Source organism: Vipera berus, assembly GCF_964194415.1.
Source record: "Vipera berus genome assembly, chromosome: 6".
NCBI classification, from domain to species: domain Eukaryota; kingdom Metazoa; phylum Chordata; class Lepidosauria; order Squamata; family Viperidae; genus Vipera; species Vipera berus.
The window spans coordinates 49,144,406-49,168,586 of NC_138208.1; the positions used below are offsets into that span (position 1 = coordinate 49,144,406).

Here is a 24,181-nt window from a genome sequence, read left to right on the forward strand (position 1 = left end):
AGACAGGGTAGCATGGAAAGCACTTGCCTATAAAGTAATCAAGAGTGAGCCATGACTGAATAGTTAAAGAAACAATCACTTATATACAGGGTTTTGGTGTTAATTTCCTTTTATTAATTTATTGTCTATTTCTGATGTATGCCACATAGAATTGCGAGACCACCTGCTGCCATTGTCAACCTCCCATCGCCCGGTTCGCTCCCACAGGGTCGGCCTACTCAGAGTTCCGTCGGTTAAGCAATGTCGGCTGGCGACCCCTAGGGGGAGAGCCTTCTCTGTGGGCACACCGACCCTCTGGAATGAGCTGCCTCCGGAGCTGCGGATGGCCCCCAACCTTCGGTCCTTTTGCCGTGACCTGAAGACATGGATGTTTCAACAATCGGGCCTGGACTGACTATGGTTTTAAATTTGGTTTTATGGGGTTAAATTACTATGTATTGAACATATCTACTGTTTAATTTTTTAAAATTTTGTATTTTCATGTTCTTTTTTAGTTTTTATTGTTGTGAGCCGCCCTGAGTCCTTAGGGAGAAGGGCGGCATATAAATATAATAAATCAAATCAAATCAAATCAAAATCAATTACGTAGTCTGAGTTGGGTGGCCTTATAAATCTTGAAATAAATACTGTAAAAATAAATAAACATAAACACCAGCTGCCTGCAATTAGTGCAGGTTCGCATCCCACCAGGCTCAAGGTTGACTCAGCCTTCCATCCTTCCGAGGTAGGTAAAATGAGGACCCAGATTGTTGGGGGCAATAAGCTGACTTTGTAATAATGCCGCTTGGGGTGTGTGTGAAAGCCCTAATAAGCAGGCATATACATAGAATGAAGGCTACTGCTAAGCTTGTAAGCCGCCCTGAGTCTTCGGAGAAGGGCGGGATATAAATGGAATTAAAAAAATAAATAAATATAACAATTTAAACAAAAATCTTCAAGTGATCATTCCTGAACTTAGAAGACATATCAGCAAACTTACATAAAAAATAACTTTATCCACACACCATCTTTACTGGACAAAAAAGTTTAGTTCAGTGTATGTAAACACTCAAGCAATATATAACATTGCAAAATAAGCATGCTGATCCCTTTTATTTCCAATGCTGTTGAACAAATACCATCTTTATAATCTTTCTCTAAAACAACTCCTTCCTTCTAATTGTTACGGTACATATTTAGACATAATCTAAGTATATGGTTGAATTGAGTGAATCTATTTCTGTCCTGGGCATCCCAAACCTCTCCTACATCACATAACAGATGATAAAGGGATAGTAAGACTAGACAGGACCCTTGAAAATACCTATTTGGAAATCTGGCTCATGAGCCAAGATCCCCCCACTTCATTGAATACTTCCAGCACCATTAAAAAGCATGCTTATGGACATTTATTTCAAGCCTCAGTTGGAAGAAAGTGTATAGAAAATAATAAGGTAATAAGGCTAGCCAAAACTGAATAAAACTAGTAAGTAAAACAGAAGTTATTATGTCTTACCAGATAAATCAAGCTGAGGAATTTAACATTTCAAGGCCTTAAAAAAACATTTCTATAGCATGACAGAAATGCAACAGAAAGGGAACCTATTTCCTATAGAGTTCCTTTATCACTAACTAGAGACACAAAGTTTCCAGAAATTTTTTAACCATTATGAAATGCTTTAAATCTCTGATGATGTTACTGATGCAAGGAAACAAGAAGTTCAGAGAATACCCAAGGACACTTTATTTCATCCCTGAGCTACAAATATTCTCTTCTATTGATTTTAAATCTCTGGTTATGAACTGTGAAAACATCTCACCAAAAATAACTATCTTATGCATCTGAAAAATACAAAACACTGATATGAAGGCTTTGAAGGAATTTCTTTCATTATTCTTTGTCCCTACTAGACTATCAAACATTGGAAGATTATAAAATTAATGTCAACCATGGTAACATAACCTCAGAGTGGTCCTATTATTTTGTATTTATATTTTATATTTTTTTGTATTTTTCCAATATTCTCCAGTGCACAAGTAACAGACATATTTTCAACTGTGTGTGTGTGTGTGTGTGTGTGTGTGTGTGTGTATATATATATATATATATATATATATATATATATATATATATATATATATATATATATATATATATATATATATATATATATACACATACACACACACACACACACATATATACACATATATATATATATATAAAAATCTAAATCTTTCTGGAAAAGTACTCAACATGAACGAATACTCAGTAATTAGTATTGAATGTTTAGTTTTAATTCATTAAAATTGGCATTTAAGTAACATATAACCATTTGAAATTAATCAAGTTTGACTGATAAGAAAAAGTTTCTCATATTAGATCCCTACCTACATCTTTCTCCAGATAACCTCCTATCCATGTTTAAAATTGTTTGTCTTGACTATCCTTTAAAATATTGATAACATCCTTAAAAGATATAATAATTATTCAAACATGGTCTGTCCAAAACACAAGTGCAGAATTAGGGTGCAAGAGTGGTAAGAAAACTTCAACCATTTAATACCAAATTCATAAAGGATAGGATTTCATCACATTCTCCATGCTAAAGTTTCAAGGAAGGAAAACTGAAGACATGCTTCCCCATTTCTCATAAATTCTAGAAACGCTTTCAAGAGAGATGGGATTTTCCCATGCAATTCCTGTTGTCAACAAATGTCAATGTACCAGTGTCATATTTTATTTCCCACCCAAGGTGAACAAAAATTATTTACTTGCATAAGAATCCTAAATCAGTTTTTCCCCACAACTGTGCTCCAGATTTCCAATAATAATAGAATTAGCTTATATTACTAGGGCCTCACATTATCGTAGAACATGTGACATATTTCCAGAAGGAATTTGCAAATGAACTGATCTATATATTTTACTCATATTCAAACTAAATGAAACTATAATATGGTATTCATTCACTCAATTACAGCAATCGTTTATAATACTTACGTTAATTGAAACATGGCATTAAACCAGTTAAAGAGCTTTATTCTCTTTTATCAAGCAGCATGAAATAAATACAGATAGTCGTCAACTTACAACCACAATTAGGACTGGAACTAAGCAAGGCAAGTGAGTCATACCCAATTCTATGGCCTTTCTGCCACAGTTGTTATATGAACCATGGTCATTAAACAAATCTGCCTTCCCTCATTGACTTTGGTTGTCATGAACCAGCTGGGAAGACTGCAAATGGCAATAATGTGACCCTAAGATGTTGCACCCAAATTTGGATTATATGATTGCAGGGACACTGTGATAGACACAAGTGTGAAGACTGGTTGGAAGTCACTTTTTTCAGCACCATCTTAACCTCAAACAGTTGCTAAATTAATGGTTGTAAGTACAGAGCTATTTATATCACCAAAACCAAATCAAGAAATGAGAACAGCCCCAAGTCCAACTGTTTTAATCAAAATAAATATTATGGGCCTATTTCAAAATAATAATTGGGAAAAGAAATAATTTAGGTTAGAATATCTTTATCTGTAAGTTTCAATATTTTCCACTGCAGCTAAACTTTCCAGCTGCTAAAATGCCACCCTTATAAATATGCTTGCTCAAATAGTATTCTGAAACATGAAGTAGAGAATGAAAAAGAAAACTGCTAGGATCAATTCCTTTTAAGGACAAACAGGTTCTTAGTTTACTGTATGAAATGTAAGAGGCCAGGTGCTTAGAAACTTTGTCTTTCTCAACCCATTATTCTTCTTCACATGGATAGCCAATGTAACACAGCATAGAAGCTTACACTTTGTGCAAAGCTATTTCAGACCCCACATTCCTTGTCTGTCCAATAGCTTCTTCCTTAAATCTACTTATAATCAGATTCCATTCATATAAGAATAAATAGCAGTACTTTAGTATATAAGAGAAAACAAACAGCATAAAATTCATTTCTATAATACAAAATTCCTCAGGTATAGGAAACTATTGTATCTGGTTATTCATTGCAAACATAGAAATATAAATTTTCAGTTGTACTTTTTATTTCTATGGCCAGGGGAGGGGGGGAAATGCTTTGTTTTCTTGCTATAAAGACCCAAATTTTCATACCTGACAGATTGCTGGGAGCATTTTTTGTGTTAACTCTTAACTGGCATTCGCTAAGCACATTGATTTGTGCTTCTTAGATTGTAAGCCGCCCTGAGTCTTCGGAGAAGGGCGGGATATAAATGGGATAAAAAAAAAGCCCACCAGACATTTAGAAAGTTATATCAAATAAAGATGAACTTTCTTACTCTGCTATATCAAGATATCCACAAGAAGCAGCCGCATGTAGAGGTATCCAGCCTTCATTGTCAGGTTGATTAATGCTGGCTCCGTTTTCCACAAGAAATTTCACCATATCTACGTTATCATCTATGCAAGCCTATAAACAGAGAAAAAATGTTACAAGTTGTACAAGAGATTTGCCAAATATCGCTCTAAAAACACAGAAAAATGAGTTTTGTCTATCGCTAAAGAAGCAAAATAATCTTCATGCATATTGATGCATGATACATGAATTCATCTATGCTTCCTTTATTTGTTCTGATTTTTTTTAAAAAAGGCCTTGCTAGTTCCAGTTCAGTTTGAAACCTGCCACTTTTATTTTTATATGTAATTGACTGGTAATTTCTGTTAACTGAATAGCAACTTTAGAAATTTAAAATATTCTGGGAAAAGTCTCCACTTTGTAATTCTCAGTCAACCAGGTCATGGTTGTCCCAAAGGTGCTTTCTCAAGAGGCAACTGGACTTTCTTGTTTTTCTCTGAAGACATTTCACTTCCAAGAAGCTCTTCAGCTGTGACTGGTTGGTGGGGAATGGAAAGATTTATATTCCTTGCAGACAGCTGGTCATTTGCATTCTTTTAGAGAGTCGTTGAGGCCACTTGGAAGTTTATAGGTGTTCTCAGGGTCACCTGAGTAGTGCAAATGGGTGTGGAGCCTTCTTGGAACTGCTGAAAGGACTGTGTTGTAGAGCTGTGATTTCTGCAGGACATTTTCTGCAGGATATTTCCTGCTCGGTGTCACTTCAGTGTTGAACATAGACGCAGGCTGCTGAGGATGAGTCAGTGTTGTCTCCATCTCAAACAGAAGCGGAAATGATAGACTACAGGAACACAGCAGAAAACACAGCTCCACAAGCAGTTCCAAGAAGGCTCCACACCCATTTGCACTACTCAGATGATCCTCAGGACACAGACAAACATCCAAGTGGTCTCAATGACTCTCTAGAAGAATGCAAATGACCAGCTGTCTGCAAGGGATATAAATCCAGTCAGAGGTGAAGAAGCTTCTCCAACAATAGCTGCATGTTCCAGCTTCTAGTGTTGGCAGTTTCACTGTGTACTGTGAAATGCACTGAGATAGACAGGTAAATCCAGTCAGAGTTGAAGAAGCTTCTTGGATGAGAAGTGAAATGTCTTCAAAGAAAAACAAGAAAGTCCAGTTGCCTCTTGAAAAAGCACCTTTGGGATCTCCACTTTGTAATATACATGAGAGAATAAGATTAAATTATCTAAATCTAGACATAAATAAGCTTTATTCAAATAATCTATCCATTATATCTTTTCTCCTAGTATTCTTCACTCTTTGACAAGTCAGCAAGAAACAAAAAACCAGATTGTATAACTAATTTTTATTTTTATTTATTTATTTATTTATAAGTTCACAAAACCCCATCTCGCTATCTAAGTGACTCTGGGAGATCTACCGATTTTAAAAGAAAGATGTTTAGATTTAAGCCATCATTGAGTAAGAGAAAGCAACACATACTAAAGGACACCATACCAAACTAGTGGCACCCGAGTAAAATAATATATCTGTGTTCTGAGTCAAGATTCCTTCAGGGAATTTAAATCAAATTTAAATTTTAAAAGTTAATAAAATAACTTAACCAGCTTTTAAATTTGAATTAGATAATATAATTTAAGATGTTGCTGTGTCTTATCTTAAAATTTCATCTCTTCAAACCTTCTACATATGCACCACTGTATTCACTGTATTTCTCCAACTCTAAAAAGATTTCCAGCTTTCATTTTTATTTTTTGTAAAACAAAACTAATATTTTTGTAGATTTCAATAAAGATATTTAAATATTAAAATGTGAGGAGTCTGTGCCCAGATTCTGGCCAACACAATTCTCCAACAATAGCTGCATGTTCCAACTTCTAGTGTTGGCACTTTCACTGTGTACTATGAAATGCACTGAGATAGACAGATAAACATGCAAGCAGGCAGACACAAACTTCACAACGGAATTCTTTAAAGTAAAAGACTTATGGCTATCAAAATCAGTGCCTGCGAAATACATAGCTTAAAAACACACTAAATGAAATTATTTGTTCTTTAGCCTTTCAGTTAAAGTTAAAGTAGGTATCCAACAATGTTGTACATTAAACTGTTATCTTCTTATCGTAATGTGTTCAGGACCACCAAAAATTGCCTAAATTAGTGGCACATAATGAATCATTGTCTCTAACATTCTCAATGCTTGATTTAGGGAATGAACAATTCTTTTGAAATAATGACAAAAACTTCTTCTGAAGAAAATGACAAACTTTATACAATTAATTTACTCAGAGAAAAAAGGCATCAATTTTTGCAATTGTGCACCCAGAGTTCATTTTGATAGATGGGCAACTATTTAAATGTGCTTAATAAATATTTCATGTTTATTGCTGACCTTTATTAAAATCATTAAGATACAGTTTAAAAATTAAGTCATAAGTAAGTCACAAGTTTCCTTGCCTTTAAACCATCAATTCAAGATTCAAACTAAATAATTTTTAATAACCATAGTTAAGAATCCATGATTTGAATTTCACACAACTGACAAGTAATTAGTTTCCCTAATTTTGTTTTCCATTTGTTTGCTTTAAAAGTCTGTAAACATACTTTTGTCATCCTAGCCCAGGAACTCAGCTTATAACAACACCTAGCCTTGCAAATCAAAATATTCAAATCTCATTTCAAACACAACTTTTTGGTTTATTTGGATAGTGAAAAACCATGAGGCAATTCTAATCATATCATATCACAAGCATGATTATATGATGTTCAAATTAAGTTTAGACATGAGGTACTCTGTACAAGTAGTCCTCCACTTACAACCATTTATTTAGTGACCACTTGAAGCTACAAAGGCACTGAAAAGTGTCATGTGATCAAAACTCGGACACTTGGCAATTGGCATGTATTTATGAGGGATGCAGTGTCTCAGTGTCATGTGATCACTTTTTGCAAATTTCTGATAAGCAGTCATTGAGGAAGCCAGATTCACTTAACAATCATGTTACTAACTTAACAACTGCAGGGATTCACTTAACCATTGTGGCAAGAATGGCCATAAAATGGGGGAAACTTCACTTAACAACTATCTTGCTTAGCAACAGAAATTTTCAGTTCAATTATGGTTGAAAGTTAAGGACCACACCTGTATGTACAATTAAAATGCCCAGAGAAATAAAACCAGCAAAATACTTTTAAAGTGGTACAAAAAACCCCAAGAGATTACATTTATTTAGAATAAAATATACTATGGCTTTTGCTGTAAAAGGCAACTGAGTAAATATAAAAAATATCCTATTAGAACACTTGAACTTTATTATGGACTTGATCAGTCACTTTAATTGAAGGAAGGTGTGTACAGACAACTATTAAACATCATTTTGAATGTGATTGGTTTATTCTGAGTACAGCCACATCCCTACTTATAAGAGATTGTGCGCACTTATACAGCCACATTGTTTTGTTTTTATTGTTATTTTACCCTTAAAAGATTTCAACTGAAAAAATAATTGAATTGTTTTTCAATTGAACTATACACTTATATGTTATGTAAGGTGGGGGGAAAAATCTGAAGTGATTTATTTTGGTTTGATTTTTTTATATCTCAAAAAACTAGCATTTTAATAGGGATGTGTAGACTTTTTATATCCACTGTAAGCAGAGTATTAACTTTTTCAAGGAAGACAAATTTCATCTTAGATTATATTGTATTTCAATCTAGAATCTTGATTTAAAGCAAATCTTACTCAAATTCTGAATACTGTACATCCCACATCAAGTAATATGTTGAGAGTCTAATTTGTTTAATCAACATTGTTTATTTTAAATCCTGAAATACTCTGAAAATAAAACTAAAATTTCTGAAGAGGGGAAGAAGAATGGGAATGCAGGAGTATAATATTTTACTAGGTTCACATAACTCAACTTTCCACTAAGCAATGATTTAGTTCCATATAAATATAAATGGTCAGTTTGCTATTGGCAGACCAAAATCACAAAGTTGGAATTAAGATAATTGGATTCAAAGTCTCCATGCAAAGTGATGTCAGTTTCCAAAACTTGGTACTGTACAACAAGATTATGTATTTAATGTTTATGTGCAATCATAAAATTCTTCTATGTACCTTTATGCCTACATTTTAAATTCTAGAATGCAGAAGATTAGAAAACAGATATTATATGGTTAAAGGCAACTGGAATTTCTCCCTCTTTGGAAGGGTGCCTTCAGTTCACTGCAGTGCAAACTAAGTTGACCATATAAGGCTCTGGGATTCCCATGTAAAATGCTCAAATACATTAACTATATATTTGCTAAAACGAAGTTAGTTTCAAATGTCTATTATTAGCAGAAAAATCTGCAGTATAAAAATAGTAATATTAAGTTAAAAATTTACAATTTAAAGAATATTTGGAAGTGATCAAAGAAGGATAGGGAGCATTAGATTTGAAAGTAAAGAAAGACCTGTTTCTAATACTGTTAACAGCAGTAGCAGTTTTATCATATTTTGTGTTCCTTCACTGATGTAGAATTATGTTAATTTAAGGCTTTCTACAGTAAGGATAACTATGAAAGAGAGGTCCATACAGCAAAGGAAAAACAGAACTAATCCATTTAATGCGAAGAACAGAGGACCTGAGGCTCTAAGTAATACACATTTCCAAACCCTATTACAATCATTCAATTCAGACCTCGGACACCAAATGCTTAGCAAAGAGAAAGGAGGAGTTTAGATAGGAAAAATCGTGATCTTCCATACCATTTCTTTCAACCTACATACCGTATTTTCCGGCGTATAAGACTTTTTAACCCATGAAAATCATCTCAAAAGTTGGGGGGTCGTCTTATACGCCCAGTCGTCTTATACGCCGGAAAATCAGCGAGCCCAGGAAGGCACGCCCTCCCCTCTCACTGTGGAGGAAGCAGGGCAGGCTGGCGTCTGGCGGGAGCCAACAGGGCAGTCCTGCGCACGCACACGCTCCCCGGCTGTTAAGGAGCACTCCTTAGCAGCTGGGGAGTGCGCGCGTCTGCAGGACTGCCCTGCCGGCTCCCGCCCGACACTCTTCCCTCTTGAGGCAGCATCGCTCCCCGGCTCCTAAGGAATTCTCGGAGATGCTGCCTCAAGAGGGAAGAGCGTCGGGCGGGAGCCGGCAGGGCAGTCCTGCACACGCGCGCACTCCCCAGCTGCTAAGGAGCACGCGTGTGCAGGACTGCCCTGCCGGCTCCCGCCAGACGCCAGCCTGCCCTACTTCCTCCACAGTGAGAGGGGAGGGCGTGCCTTCCCGGGCTCGCTGATTTTCCGGCGTATAAGACTAAAAATCTTGAAAATCATCTCAAAAGTTGGGGGGTCGTCTTATACGCCCAGTCATCTTATACGCCGGAAAATACGGTATTATCTCTACCACAAGTAAACAGGAATAGAAAAATAGAAAAATTGTCTATCGCTGACTGTTATTGAATCCTTATGTAAATTGTCTCAGAAGTTTCTTAAATTGAGGCAGGAAATTTTAAAGTTGCAATAACTGAGAGTGTAAGCCCATTATACAATGCTCAAAAATTCTGAAGTAAAGAGCACACTGAGTAAATAGAAACTTTAAAAAAATTAATTGCCTTGAACTTTAGAATCCTATATTTTTACTAAACATAATCATAACAAAAATACGTCTCGTGTCCCTTAACAGATGTATTAGGCATGTACAGTGCAACATCACTTCTATTTGTGGAACTTCTACAGTTGAATTGAAAGAGCACTTCAATTTAATGCCTTGACTCAGAAAAGTGAGACACTCCACCTCAAACACCACCAATCAAAGTACTGATACAGGCCACTTCTCTTCAGTGGCTTCTTAACTGGATGTGCTGTTGACTTCTGAAAACATAATTGTATGAGATAAAATTATTTAAAACTTGAAAACAGCTGCTTGAATATGTTTGGTTACACCAAACTATTGACAAGTATCAGACACTTTGACATTTTATAGAACAACCTCAAAAGACACTGAGATCAAGGCTTCAGTCAAATATTCCTCCAAGACTGCATTCAATTTGTATTTATGTCGTAAGTGTACTACATTAGATTCAATGAAAATCTGTTGGGATTTTTCCCCCTACAAGCATCTTAGTTGTGTTAGTCTTTTGCAGCTAAGATGACCAAGAGTATTGTTCTTCAACAGTAAATAGTTAATAACCACAGAAGCTTTACAGAATGCTATCCCACTTCTTGCTATATTTGATAGTGTGCAAGTTTTAGATTCCATACCACTAACGTAACTGTAGTGGCTTTATGCAGTTAGTTTTATGTATCAAATAGCAAGCTGTAGTTGCAAATGCCCTATATAGTTTGAAATCTCAACCTGTTTATGTTGTCTTAGAATTTCAGTTAATATTTTGTTAAAATGATCCCATGTTTATCATGTTAGTGCAAATGATAAAACAGTGTAAGACACTTCAAAAAAATACGGTAAGAAGTCAGAAATTATATCCAAGACTCCACTAGTTTCACACAGATTACTGTGTGAACCAGAAAATATAGGGATTTTATTTTTCAGTCCCAAAAGATAAAATCTTCAGTGTTGGCAGAGGCAGTGATACATAATGTAGCACAGCAGGATTCAGCAATATCAACACTGAATCTACCACCTACTTGGATGCAGAACTATGAATTCTATAACATCTGTCTATCCAGTTCATTCCATATTCTATCTCTAGAGCTTCTAGATATTTTAATAACTTTTTATATTTTCTGGGTGATGAGCAGTATGAGAGAAAATATAAGTAGTATCACAAAATGGCAGCCATTTATAAAAACTGCCATGATAGACATGATTGTCACAAACAAGTATAGAAACCAGAAACAAAAGGGCGGGGGAACCCACAAACCAAACTGATTCTTTGAACTCAATCAAGATTGAATCGTTGTGATGCCTGCTAGCTTCTATGACTAATCATCTTGCCATAGGAAAAAAGAAAGAAAAGGGGGAGGGGGTAGAAAGAAAAGGGAGGAAATGGAATTCCAAAAAGCTGTTCATGGAATTTTAGAGCCTGCAAGAATGCCAAAGTCATTAACACAGGTGCTCAATGGAGAAGTGGACGGTTCCCATAACAAGAAGCAATATTACTATTGGACAATGTAAACACCCAGTAGGTGGGGAGCAAGGGAATCTATTGTTTAACTAAACAAACTTTTGTGTGGGAGAACCAAAGTTGGTTTTACTTTTTCAGTTCCAAGATGGTGTATCCAATAAAGTTTTTTCTTTTGGGACTTATTTGCCTTGCAGGATCCTTTTGTTGGGTTCGCTAGTTGGACTATAGACAGTTTTCTTTTATTCAAAATAAATTTTACAAACACATCATCACTTTTCCAATAATCAAAATCCTATTGTTTCACACTCTGAGCACATAAGACCAGCTATTTTCTTAAACAAAACATTCATCTCACATCAAGAACATAGCAACAGCACATAAACTTATATATCACTCCATAATGCTTTACAGCATTCTATGAGTAGTTTACAGAGTCAGCATATTGTTTCCAACAATCTTGGTCCTCATTTTATTGACCTTGGAAGAATGGAAGGCTGAGTCAACCTTGAGCCGTCAGGATTGAACTGGCTGTGGGTAGAGTCAGCCTGCAATGCTGCATTCTAACCACTGAGCCGCCACGGCGCAGTGGGACATGCAGACCTGTCTCTTTTTTCCTATTATTAGACACAGGCAACATGATTTACCTCTTATTTCTCCATTCCTGCAACTATAAATATTTCAAAAGAAAGGACCAATTTTTATCATACTTGCCCTATTTGTTAGAAAGCCAGAAAATATTCAAATATTCAAAGAAAGGCGGCATCCTGCTAATGGCACTAGACTTTACAGTTTACAGGGATCAAAGAGCTACCCTTTGGACTGCAGAAAAGAACTATTAACTAACTGGGTTAGAGAACTACAGACACAGACTCATGCTTCATTTTCACATACTTGCTCTGAAGCAATGCATAGACTTATTCCACTATCAAAATGTTTTTTTATAATGAAATTAAAATGTTAAAAAAGAATGCTCTTAGCAAGATTCTTAAAGGCACAGACAGATGTGCATCATCTTATCTATTCAAATTTTATGCTTTTAGAATCTGACTTGTCAGAAAGTAGCATGAAATCATTCGTTCATTCGTTCATTCATTCATTCATTCATCAAATTTATACGGCCACCCATCTCACACAGTGATTCTGGGTGGCATACAATTGAATTGAACAATAAACATATAAAACCAATCATTTAAAAAGTCATAATTAAAAATACAATCAACAGATATAGAACAGAGTAAATAAAACACTATGATAGAGCCATCTTAAATGTAATTAATTCTTAGTAACTCAAAGTTCAAAGGTAGTTGGCAGAGATATAAAAGGGAATAATGAATTTTACTGAAGTAGAATTGCTTTCAGCTCCATTAGTGAATTTATTTAGGTTGATAATTTACTTATTTAGATAAATGATTTTTTATAAAAGTTGCTACTTGTTCTCTAGCAGAATTTTAAAACTAGAAAATGTACAGTTATTTTGTATTTCTTAATCAAGAGTTCAGATAGTATTTTTATGTTATGAATTTGCTGAAATATATTCTATGCATAGTGATGCAAGAGTGTACATGGCTGAATCACGGAAATTACTTCCAACTCACAAAAGCAAGCTTTTTTGGTATTGGTTTGTTTCAGCTTTCATAAATATGTTATTCATAGTGAATTTATTTCACTAATGTTATCAATCAGTGCAGGATTAGTAATATTTTCATGATTAAGGATCACTTTGATTGGGAATCTGAAACTGCACCAAGCAAGGTGATAATGCAAAATATTTGTTTGAGGACTGTGTCAAATACATTGCTAGAGCCAACTTGTCTATTTTTCCTTAGTATTTGATGACTGCAAACAAAAAAAACCCCTCCACCCTTATCCATAATTTTGTAATCTTGTTTTGTTCACTTTAGGTTATATACAACCACTATAATGTGGTTAGTTAAAAATAACTCACCAGCTTTAAAGGTATGCTGGCCAAAATAGATTAAGAGCAAATTAAAGGTGTTTCTTCTTTTTACTATATTACAGTATTATATGTAAGACTACATAATTGAACAATTTTACTGATTCATATATTCTTTCTTTCTTTGTTCTTTATTGGACACACAAGGAATTTGTTTCTGGTGCATAAGCACTCAGTGTACATACAAGTAATAGTGATAATCATGATCATATACAACATGAAAATACATTCATCATAAATCATGAAATACAACACTTTATCATAAATTATACGATGCAACAGTGATAGTCATAGAGTACTAGCTAAGCAAACAACATAGATCATACTAGGATACTAAAAAATATAAGTTGTAAGATACAAGCAGCAAAGTTATAGTCACAAGAAAATAAGGAAAGGTAATAGGAAAGATGAGTATCATAGTAATACACCTTTACTAAGTATTTTGTCAGTATTATAAGAATTAGTTGTTAAGCAGAGTGACGGCATAACTGTCCTTATGTCTAGTTATTCTGCTGTGCAGTGCCCTATAGCGTTGTCTTGAGGGAAGAAGTTGAAATAGTTTATGTCCAGGATGTGAGGGATCTGTAAATATTTTCACAGCCCTCTTTCTTGCTCATGCAGTACACAGGTCCTCAGTGGAAGGCAGGCTCATAGCAATTGCTTTTTATGAAGTTCTAACTATTCGTTGAAGTCTGTGCCTGTCTTGTTTGGTTGCAGTTCTAAACCAGTTACAGAGATGCAAATGAGAGACTCAATAATTCCTTTGTAAAACTGTATCAGCAGCTCCTTAGACAGTCTGATCTTTCTGAGTTGGCGCAGGAAGAACATTCTTTGTTGTGCTTTTTTAATGACATTTTTGATGTTAGGTGTCCAATTTAAATCTTGAAATGTTATAGAATTTATATCTTGAAATATTACAACCTAGAAACTTGAAGGTCTCTATGGTTGATACTGTGTTGTCTAGTATATAAGAGGTGTAGAATAGTAGGGTTTCTCCTAAAGTCTACTGTCATTTCTACATTTTTGAGTGTGTTCAGTTCAAGATAGTTCTGGCTGCACCACAAGGCTAGTCTCGAATGAGGCCAATCACTGTTGTATCATCTGCAAACTTCAGTACTTTAACAAAGGGATCTTCTGAGATGCAGTCATTGGTATATAGAGAGAAGTGGAGAGAGCACACAGCCATGGGGGGGGGGGCTGTGCTAATTGTACAGGTATCTGATATGATTTTGCCTACCTTCACTTGCTGCTTCCTGTCTGTTAAAAAGCTTATGATTGACTTACAAGTGTGGTCTGGCACGGCTAGTTTTTAGTGAGAAGAATATCTGCAATGATGGTATTGAATGCCGAGCTGAAATCTACCAAAAGGTCTCTTGTATAGGTCTTTTGAGATTCAAGATGTTGTAGAATGTAGTGCAGAGCCATATTAACAGCATCATCTGCTGATCTATTTGCTAGGTAGGCAAATAGATTAGCAGATCTGTTAGGGGTCTAACAGCGGATCTGTGATGGTTTTCAGGTGGGCCAGCACTAATCTTTCAAAGGTTTTCATAACTACGGATGTCAGAACAACCGGTCTGTAGTCATTCAGTTCTTTCATGGAGGGTTTCTTTGGCATTGGGATGATAGTAGAGCATTTGAAGCAAGAAGGAACATAACACATCTCTAGTGATTTATTAAAGATGAGGGTGAAGATGTGGGCCAATTAGTCAGCACAAGCTTTCAAGCAAGGAGTTACCTTGTCTGGGCCTGGTGCTTTTCCAGGCTCTTGTCTGTGAAATAAACCTTGCACATCGTTTTCTGTGATCACCAGAGGTGGGGGACCCAAGGGGATGGGGTCAGTTGTAGGAGGTATGGCTGTTGTTGGTATATCTGAGATGGGGATGGTGGAGATAGGTGACCGTGGTTTTCTCTCAAACCTACAGTAAAACACATTCAGGTCGTCTGCCAGTTGTCAATTTTCTTCAGCATGGAGAGGAAGTTTGCTGTAGCTGGTGATATTTTTAATAGTTTTCCACATATTTGCTGGTTCATTTGCTGATTCCATAGCTTTTCAGAGTAGCTTCTTTTTGCTGCTCTGATCTCCCTTGTTAATACATTTCATAATTATGCTATTATTTGAATGCAGTTACTATGTTGATTCATCTATTAATATCTATGCTATTTTACAGACTTGTCAGCAATATATTACATCATCATTTAACTCAGAAGAAATTAATAGTTTCTCAGAACATGGTTCCATCTCTTTAGCCCCTCTATTCCTATTACTGAGTCTCATATTATTTCATGAATTATTATGTAAAAATATTTATTATGCTTGAGGTTTGCAAAAAATCCAAACCCAACCCTTTCTTAAAGGAGGTTAATTACAACCCCACCCCACCCCCAAAATGCAACTGGATTAGAACAGTATGTGAATGTCACAGGTCAGAAATTACAAATTTCTGATACAAATTTTTTGGTACTGGGAAGGATGAAAAAGATGTAAAAGCTGAGTGCTCACACAATCAAATAAGAAGTCATCTGTTTTTATATGTTTACAATTCATTTTGCCTATCAAACTTCATTTTTACATGTGTAAAAATTAACACTCCAATTAACTAGCCAGAAGTTTAATTGATGAGCTTATTTAAAAAGTGCTTATTCACAAATTTTGAGAATCAAATACTTATCAAAACTTAGACAGACTTCTATAAAACAATTCCAACTTAAATATACCTTATTTATCTCTAAAATTGGTAAAGTACTAAATACCTGTTACAGTGAAACTATGTAGTTTTATTTTAAAAAATCCCCCAAAGTGGCAGTGGCGAACCACTTCCACATCACTGCCTAAAAGTCTAAATGGATATGTCCATGAACTCACCAGGAGTTGAACCTGATTTTGAGACATTATCATTTCATGTCTTTAATATAAATAAGAAAAAGACAATCAAATGGGCATTAGATTATTTCACATTTAAGTTACTCACATCCCTTCAGAATATGTTCTTATTCTGAGAATTATAAATGCAACAATATGTGTGGCATCACTGAGAAAGCTTGGACTAGGCAGGTTGTATCAGGCAATTCAGACTAGAAGCATACTATAAACATATAGTTTGAAGCACTTATAAATCAGCATTCCTTAGTTTGGGTGCCTTCTAGAACTGTTGGATTGTAGCTCCAATCATCCCTCATCATGTGCTTGAGAATCTATCTCTTAACTGATAAAATAGCTGAATTGAATGTACTACATTATAGTAGCCTCATTACTATCCAGGTAGTCTTAACAATTTATAAGTCTTGACATTTCCAGCATGTCAATATTTAAAAAAACACAAGAGAATTGTTCCCAGTGACTTAAAGGTCAGAGAAACTTAGGATATATCTACCCAAATTGACCAAACTGTTGTAGTGGTAGGAAGTCTGTACCTTCAGGCTTACAAGATTCTGTTAATGTAATCTTACAAATTAGGTCATCTAGTTGTGTTTCCTGTCTGGTTTACCAAGGAAGGCTGGGACAACCACAGAAGCAAATCCATTTGTAAGCAGTGTTTAAAGCATTGGACATTATCTAAGAAGCCTTACAAGTTAATTATATGAGAAACTGCCTTTTAAATCTTAGCTTCAGCTTTAACTTACAACCGTTCAATGTTACAACAAATCTCGAAAAAGGGACTTATGAGCCAGATTCAAAGTTCTCATGTCCAGGGACCCCCCCCCAATCAAATGACCGTAACTTTGGCAATTGGCAACCAGCTTGCATTTATGGCCATTTGCAGATCCTGCAAGCACATGGGTGCAATTTACGACATTTACTTCCAGTTTCAAGCAAAAAATATCCCATAGCAAACAATGAGTTTGCTTAATGATCATGGCATTCACTTAATGACTTCTGTAAAAATGTCGTAAAATTGGGCATGGTCACATGGTGACACACTTTACAAACATCAGAACTTACTACCAAAATGGCAGGTTCAATTACAGTAGTAAGCCAAGGACAACTTGTTTCTCAACCTTGGAACACCCTTCCAGGAAAGGTAGCATCACAAATGGTAAAGACTGTTTGGCTAGATAAGTTAGTATGCTGAATATTTTATTTTAATTGGTTGCTTATGGCGTGCTTAATTTATAGATGGTTGTCTTAAAGCCTAGCTGAGTTTTTGAATTAATTTGCACACATCTGAGAATGTATGCTGAAGGATTACTCAGAAAATTTATTTTAATACTGCACTTATCAGAATTAAGAATCCAAACACATGAAGTTTCTTTGACAACTGACTCAGTATTTATTTTATAAAAATTTCTTCATTTATTCCAATATTCATTTAAAATAAATAATTTATTTATGACTGGACTGATGTTCAAAAATAATTACTTGCAGCAAGACTGATGATCAGACCTTCATCTTGTTATTCTAACATATATTGAAGCAACTACTAAATCAGATATTTTAGAATTATTTTCAGTGACTGCACTGTGATCCTTTAAACTATGAATTTTACCTGTTAAAAAAACTTCAATACTGTATAAGGGTTAAAAAAAAGTCTATTATGAATTCCATTTGAAATTATTGACTAGACAAGTGAAAGGCAATGACATCTTAATTTTTACTTTACCATCATAAATATTGAGCTACCATTCTGTTAGGATGACAAAGCAATATTATATTTTTCATCATCTGTAAAACTGTAATCAAATATTAGTCTGATTTTACACTATTGTACATAGTATTAAATAACACAAAACATAGAAAGAATATTAAATAATATGAATAATAAAAAGGTAAGAATAAGATACATTTTCAGGTATAAAGTCTGCACTGTCAGACAAAATATTTTTACTTGTTTGCCACTTCCAATGCTAAAATCACTCTACGCAGCCTGCATGTTAGGGTTAAAAAAACCACAAAAGTAATTTCAAAATACATAAACACACTGGGGAGGGAAATCAGGTCAAAATATATTTTAACAAAAACAGGTACCAGAAGAAAATAAAAAAAAACCCAATCCCAAGGCTTGTCTGTAAAGACAAATTTTTACATCTTGATGAAAGCACCAAAGAGACACGGCCATGAACGCTAGGGGACGCAGTTCCAAGCAGCAGGCACAGCTACAGAGATGGATTTCCTAGTGCTTCATAGCTAAAACCTGAAGCAGACCAACTCTTCTAGACTTTATTGGACAAACAGGAACAGGAGAGAAATGGTCTTATAGGTGAACAGAATCCTTACTTTCACATATTCTTAGGATCATCCAGTGCAGAGCTGCATGGAGAAAGAGATGCCAAATGTTCAGGCTGGTTTAGAAAAGGCCAAGGAACCTAAGACATTATCGCTAGTGCCTGCTGGATAATTGAGTAAACCAAAGAATATCAAAAAGAAGCCACAATGTGCTTCATTGATTATAGAAAGGCCTTAAGATTGTGTTCATCATGTCAGCCTGTGGAATGAAGTTGGAAAAAATAGAATTCCAGAACATCTCATTGCCTGCACGAGAAACTTACAAGTCAGGAAGCAACTGTATGAACAGAATATGATGAAACCGACTTGACTCCAGGTTGACAAAGGAGTACGACAAGGCTGTATACTCTTCCCTTATTTATTCAACCAGGTAGAACAACTAGCCTTAGAACTGACAATGGAAACATCAAAGTGATAGCTAGCTTCTGCCTTTCGGTATCAATAATCAACAGTGAAAGAACAGTCAAGAAACACACCACCTTCTAGCACTGGGTAGATATGTTAGAATGTGCAGCTGAAGAAGTCTTGGGTGGGGGGAGGAATGTTGGCAGCACATTCCAGAGAGGGGCCCAAGAAAAAAGACTGTGCAGTCCTGAACTGAAGGGGGGGGGAGGTTCAGGATAGCCACACTCTAGAAATTCCTAAGGTATATCTGTTAGATCAGGGGTTCCCAACCAGGGGTGTGAGACGATATTCCAGGGGGTGCGAAAACTTGGGTTTTCAAAATTATACTATATATGCATAATTCATTGCCATTATTTTGAACTTTTGTAAGGGGTGCGAGAATGTATCAGAAGCATTCTAGGGGTTCGGGGTATAGAAAAGGTTGGGAGTCGCTGTGTTAGATCATTATAGCTTTAGTCTGGCAAGATTCTATTAGGTATAAGAAATAAAGAATGGGATTTGATTGGATCTCATTATGTCATTTTTGGGCTTTGGCCTAACATCAGAACAGCATGAGGACCTTGGGAAAAATATTCAAAACCCACAACCTGTCTATACCTACAAAGATCAGAATCATGCAAGCCATGGTATTAATATCGTAAGCTACCCAGAGTCATCCTGTAGTAAGGTGGGTGGCCAATACATTTAATAAAATAAATAAATAAAATTCTCTATGGCACAGTATGGAAGCAAAACTTAGACTTTGAAGAAGCAGAACAGGAGGAATATTGACTGTCTGAATTTGGTATTGGAGAAGATCCTGAGAAAACCAGGGGTAATCAAAAAAACAAAATAATGGATCAATGAACAAATTAACTTAAGAATTCTCATTTGAGGTACAAATGACCAGGCACAAATTATCCTATTTGGACACCTTATACAAAGGCCTAGCTCTCTGGAGAAGGGTCTAATCCTGGGAAAGATGGGAGGAAATAGAAAATGACCGAAAACAAGGTAGATGGACTTAGTTACAATGACAATAAGTGTACTACTGGAAGACCTGAAAGATCAGGATAGGGACAGACTGTCATGAAGAATATCTATGTGGTTGCTAGGATTCAATAACAACTTGATGAAACATAATCGATAATCAGTCAGGTAACTAGAGATTTACCATAAAAAGGGATGGCATTTAGAGAAGTTTTTTATTTGTAATCTTCTTAAATAAAAACTTGTTAAAGGAGCTTCAAAAGAAAGTTTTAACTTTGCACTAATTAAAACTATATTCTTTATTTTTAATTTATTTATTTTAAACATTTATATAACCACCCATCTTCTAATCAAATTTGGATATCTCTCTTTACAGTGTTGCCCTCCTGTTTTCACTTAGTTTTTAAAAATAATTCTTTCTTGCAGTCTATATTTTATTAGTCAATTGCATTTAACCTCCTTGAACATTTATGTCATTGTTCTTTCAGAAGATAAAAGCTCAACTCATGATGATTATTTGAAGTTTTCTAGGCAGCAATATAGAAGTGGTTTGCCACTGCCTTCTTTCTTTCAAATGATGGGTATTTAAAGCATCAATTGTAACCCAAGGATATTTATGAGCCACAATTTTATAGCAACTGGATACTGATCCAAAGTATGATTATACACATTTTTTCACAAGATAGAATAAAAATCATGAAGTGAAAAGAGAAACTAAAATAAGTTTTGTCAACCAGTACTAGTATATCAAAAATACAAGTTGAGCACACACCTTGTACTTAATAATTTTGCGAGAATGATTTTGACTCATTTTTCCCATCAAGCCATAATTTACAATTTACCAGCAATAATGTCTGCAGCTAATAATAAAAAAGCATTTGTTTTTTCACTGCAGTTACTATCTTAAAGTCCTCTATAGTGTAGCATGAGCAATTGTAAGCTGCCCAGAGTCATTGATTGAGATAGGCAGCTGTAGAAATTGAATAAATACTAAATATCAGGCCACACACTGCCAAATTTGCACATGCCCATTAGGAATCATGTATAGAAGACTATTGCAAGTCCCCCTTCTTGTGGGGTTGATGGGACATAGGCCAGGTGATGAGACATCTTAATGGAGACACTGAGGGAAAGCTGGCGATGAATTGATTAAAAGACTATATCAGGCCAGGCGGTCAGAGCTCTGGGAAAAAGTCCCTCAAAGAGACTCTTGTCTTAATTAACTCACAATAAATACAGCTGGGAAATTCCTATTTAGTTTCCAAGATTCTGTATTAACTCTAGACTAGCATTCAGTAAAGTATTTTAGTGGAATACTTGTCATTCTTGTTGCATTAATCTGCCAGCTATCTGGGGCACAAAGACCCCCATTTTATGGTACATGCTTCTTCTGGATATATTGAAGTTCCTCACTCCACAGGTTTTCTGAAAACAGGCCAAAGTATCATTTGGCTTAGGTTAAATGAATGCCCCCTTATAATAATAATTATTTGTTATCTGCTTTTAATATATGAATATTGATGCACTTTGCCAAGTTAGAATTGAGAGACAGATTATAAATATTAAAATAAATTATTACAAGGAGCCATTGTATTGATATATGGTTTTACAAATCTACAGAGATTTATAAATACAATTTAATTATCCAGAATCAAACACTTCTAAACATCCTAAGCTGTATTTTATTAACTTAAAAAGAGTTCTCAGTGTTGAAGGAAAAGTCTTCATCATGGTTCAGTCCAAGCCAGGAATAAACATCATGGCAACTGCTTTAGAAAGAAGGTTGTAATTTATTGAAGAGGACAGCCAGACAGAAAGATGGTTCTGGAAGAAAAGAGAGAGTTGTTTTTTATACCCTCTGGGGCTCTTGAGGTTGTTTCCTGTTCCTGTTTAAGGTTTTATATTTCCTGTGTCATGTAGTTTGACCTGAGTTTGACTCCGCCCCTTTGGCATCTGTGGGTTAATCTGACAAGTGCAAGGTTGACTGTTAATCCATTTTATAATATACAAATAATCACTGAATTAGACCACAATTGGGAGTGAAAGTTAATTGAATAATCCCCAATTTTCTGAACTTTTTTGTGATGATTGTTAAGCAAATTGCTGTAGTTGTTAAGTGAATCATATGGTCGTTAAGAGAATCCAGCTTCCTCCACTGAATTTGCATATTTGGGAGCTGGCTAGGAAGGTTGCAAATAGTGATCACATGACTCCAGGACACTGCATCTATCATAAATCCATGCCAATTACCATTAAGGAAAATATTATACAAGTCATGTTTAAGATTTGGAATAGAATTCTAATAACAGTAGGCTAGTATTTTATCCTTACTGCAAGTGAAGGACTAAGGGTTAAAACAATACTTGCCCAAGATTATGTAATAAATTACAAAAAAGAAAGGAATTTGAATCACAGATATCAAACCTTAAGTTTCATTTTCTGTTGTGGAAAAATACATCAAATACCCAGCCCAACCTAGGGTCAAAGGAAACAGATTTCATTTAAACTTGGATATATACATCTCACTGGATAAAAATTCCACTTCACTGATATATTTCAGTCTGCAGTTCAGTACTTTATTGTAGCTACTGCTCTTTGGAACTGCATTCCCTTTCAGATTCAGTTAGCCTTGATCAATGAGGCCTTGAAAACCTGACACACACACACACCACATCAAAAATATTGGATGACACTGTCCTGGAATGACTTTGAATTATGTTATGGTTTGCCCTCAATTATCCTGTATTGTGGTGTTTTGGTTTTACATTTTTAATCAGTTGCAAGCTCCCCAATGTCGGTATTTGTAAGTTGGGTGGTCATATAAATTGCCTATATCAGACATGTCAAACACAAGGCCCGGGGGCCGAAACCAGCCCGCGAAGTGGTTTCATATGGCCTGCGAAGCCATCCTGGAAACAGTGAGGGAATGGCCTCCACTGCCTTGGCCCTGGCCCAGAGACCCTCCTTCTGCCAGAGACCCTCAGATATGTCCCACTCTTGCCCAGACCCCCATAGGCACCCTTGATGCGAACGATGTAGAGCTGGCCATGCCCACCCAGTAGGCCATACGCACTTTAGCCATGCCCACCCAGTAGGCCACGCCCACCATGGCCATACCCACTCGGCCCCTTGAGGGAAAATGCAATGCTGATGCGGCTCTCAATGAAATTGAGTTTGACACCCCTGGCCTATATAGATTAAGAAATAGAAGAAAAACATATACTAAATCTTATCTTGTCCCATATATAGTTATTTTACAACCAACAATTGAAGCATTCATTGTCCCTCCATTAGCACTATGACACTATATATCAAGATCTCCCTTGGTGATACTCATCAACTGTATTGGACTATAGCTTCCTTAATTTCCATATTTGACTACCTGTTCCATGAAAATGATGTACTTTAACAGATTGGAGAGGATTAGTATACATCTGCCCAAAAGATTAGGAATCTAATTTTTTTTAGTTCATTTCATAACACTGTGCTTCCTTGGAAGCTATTCAAGAAACATTTCCTTAAATTAATCAAAAATTCCAGAATTAGAAGACAGAATTGTTTATGTGTGTGTATGTATACACATACACACACATACACAGGTATATTATGAAATTCTACACTACAGCTGATACAATTTTGAATTATGAAATGGAAGCATACTAATATTTATTTTTCAATAAGGTAAAAAAGGTACTTCACAAATGAACACACAAAAAAAAACCAGTAGTTATTTAGTTACATTCATATAATGAGTATGTTACTATTCTGGCAACATTATTAATCCTTAAAACCTAAACAGCCTTAATTATGATACCAGATTAAACCTACTCCCTAGAAAATATACATAAAGCTGTATTTAACATAGAATTTACTTTATTAGAAAGTACAAAACAGTCACGTAAAAAAGTACACCCCAGTAAATCCTTTGACATTTTCAACAAATTTAAATGTACAGATATTTGATCTGTATTCATTTCAACAATACTGATAAAGGAGGTAAAATAAGAGACAGTTTGGTCTAGTGGTTAAGGTGGGGCCTAGAAACCAGGAGACTGTGAATTCTAGACCTTCCTTAGGTATGCAGGTTGGTTGTATGACTTCGGGCCAGTCACTCTCAGCCAAACCAAAGTCACAGGGTTGTTGTGGGGAGAATAGGATAAAGGAGTATATGTTTGCGGCCTACACAGACACAGACACAGACACACACACACACGCACACGCACACACACACACACACA

General features: G+C 35.6%; 1 protein-coding gene across 3 annotated transcripts in view; it reads right to left on the bottom strand.

Moving 5' to 3' along the window:
- Positions 1 to 24,181, bottom strand: part of PPP1R12A (protein phosphatase 1 regulatory subunit 12A) — a 124,047-nt gene that overhangs the window by 80,011 nt on the left and 19,855 nt on the right. For all 3 annotated transcript variants that reach the window (XM_081331122.1, XM_081331121.1, XM_081331120.1), the window contains exon 2: positions 4,276 to 4,406. In XM_081331122.1, coding sequence (XP_081187248.1) covers positions 4,276 to 4,406 — 131 coding nt within the window. The remainder of the gene's footprint in view (positions 1 to 4,275; positions 4,407 to 24,181) is intronic.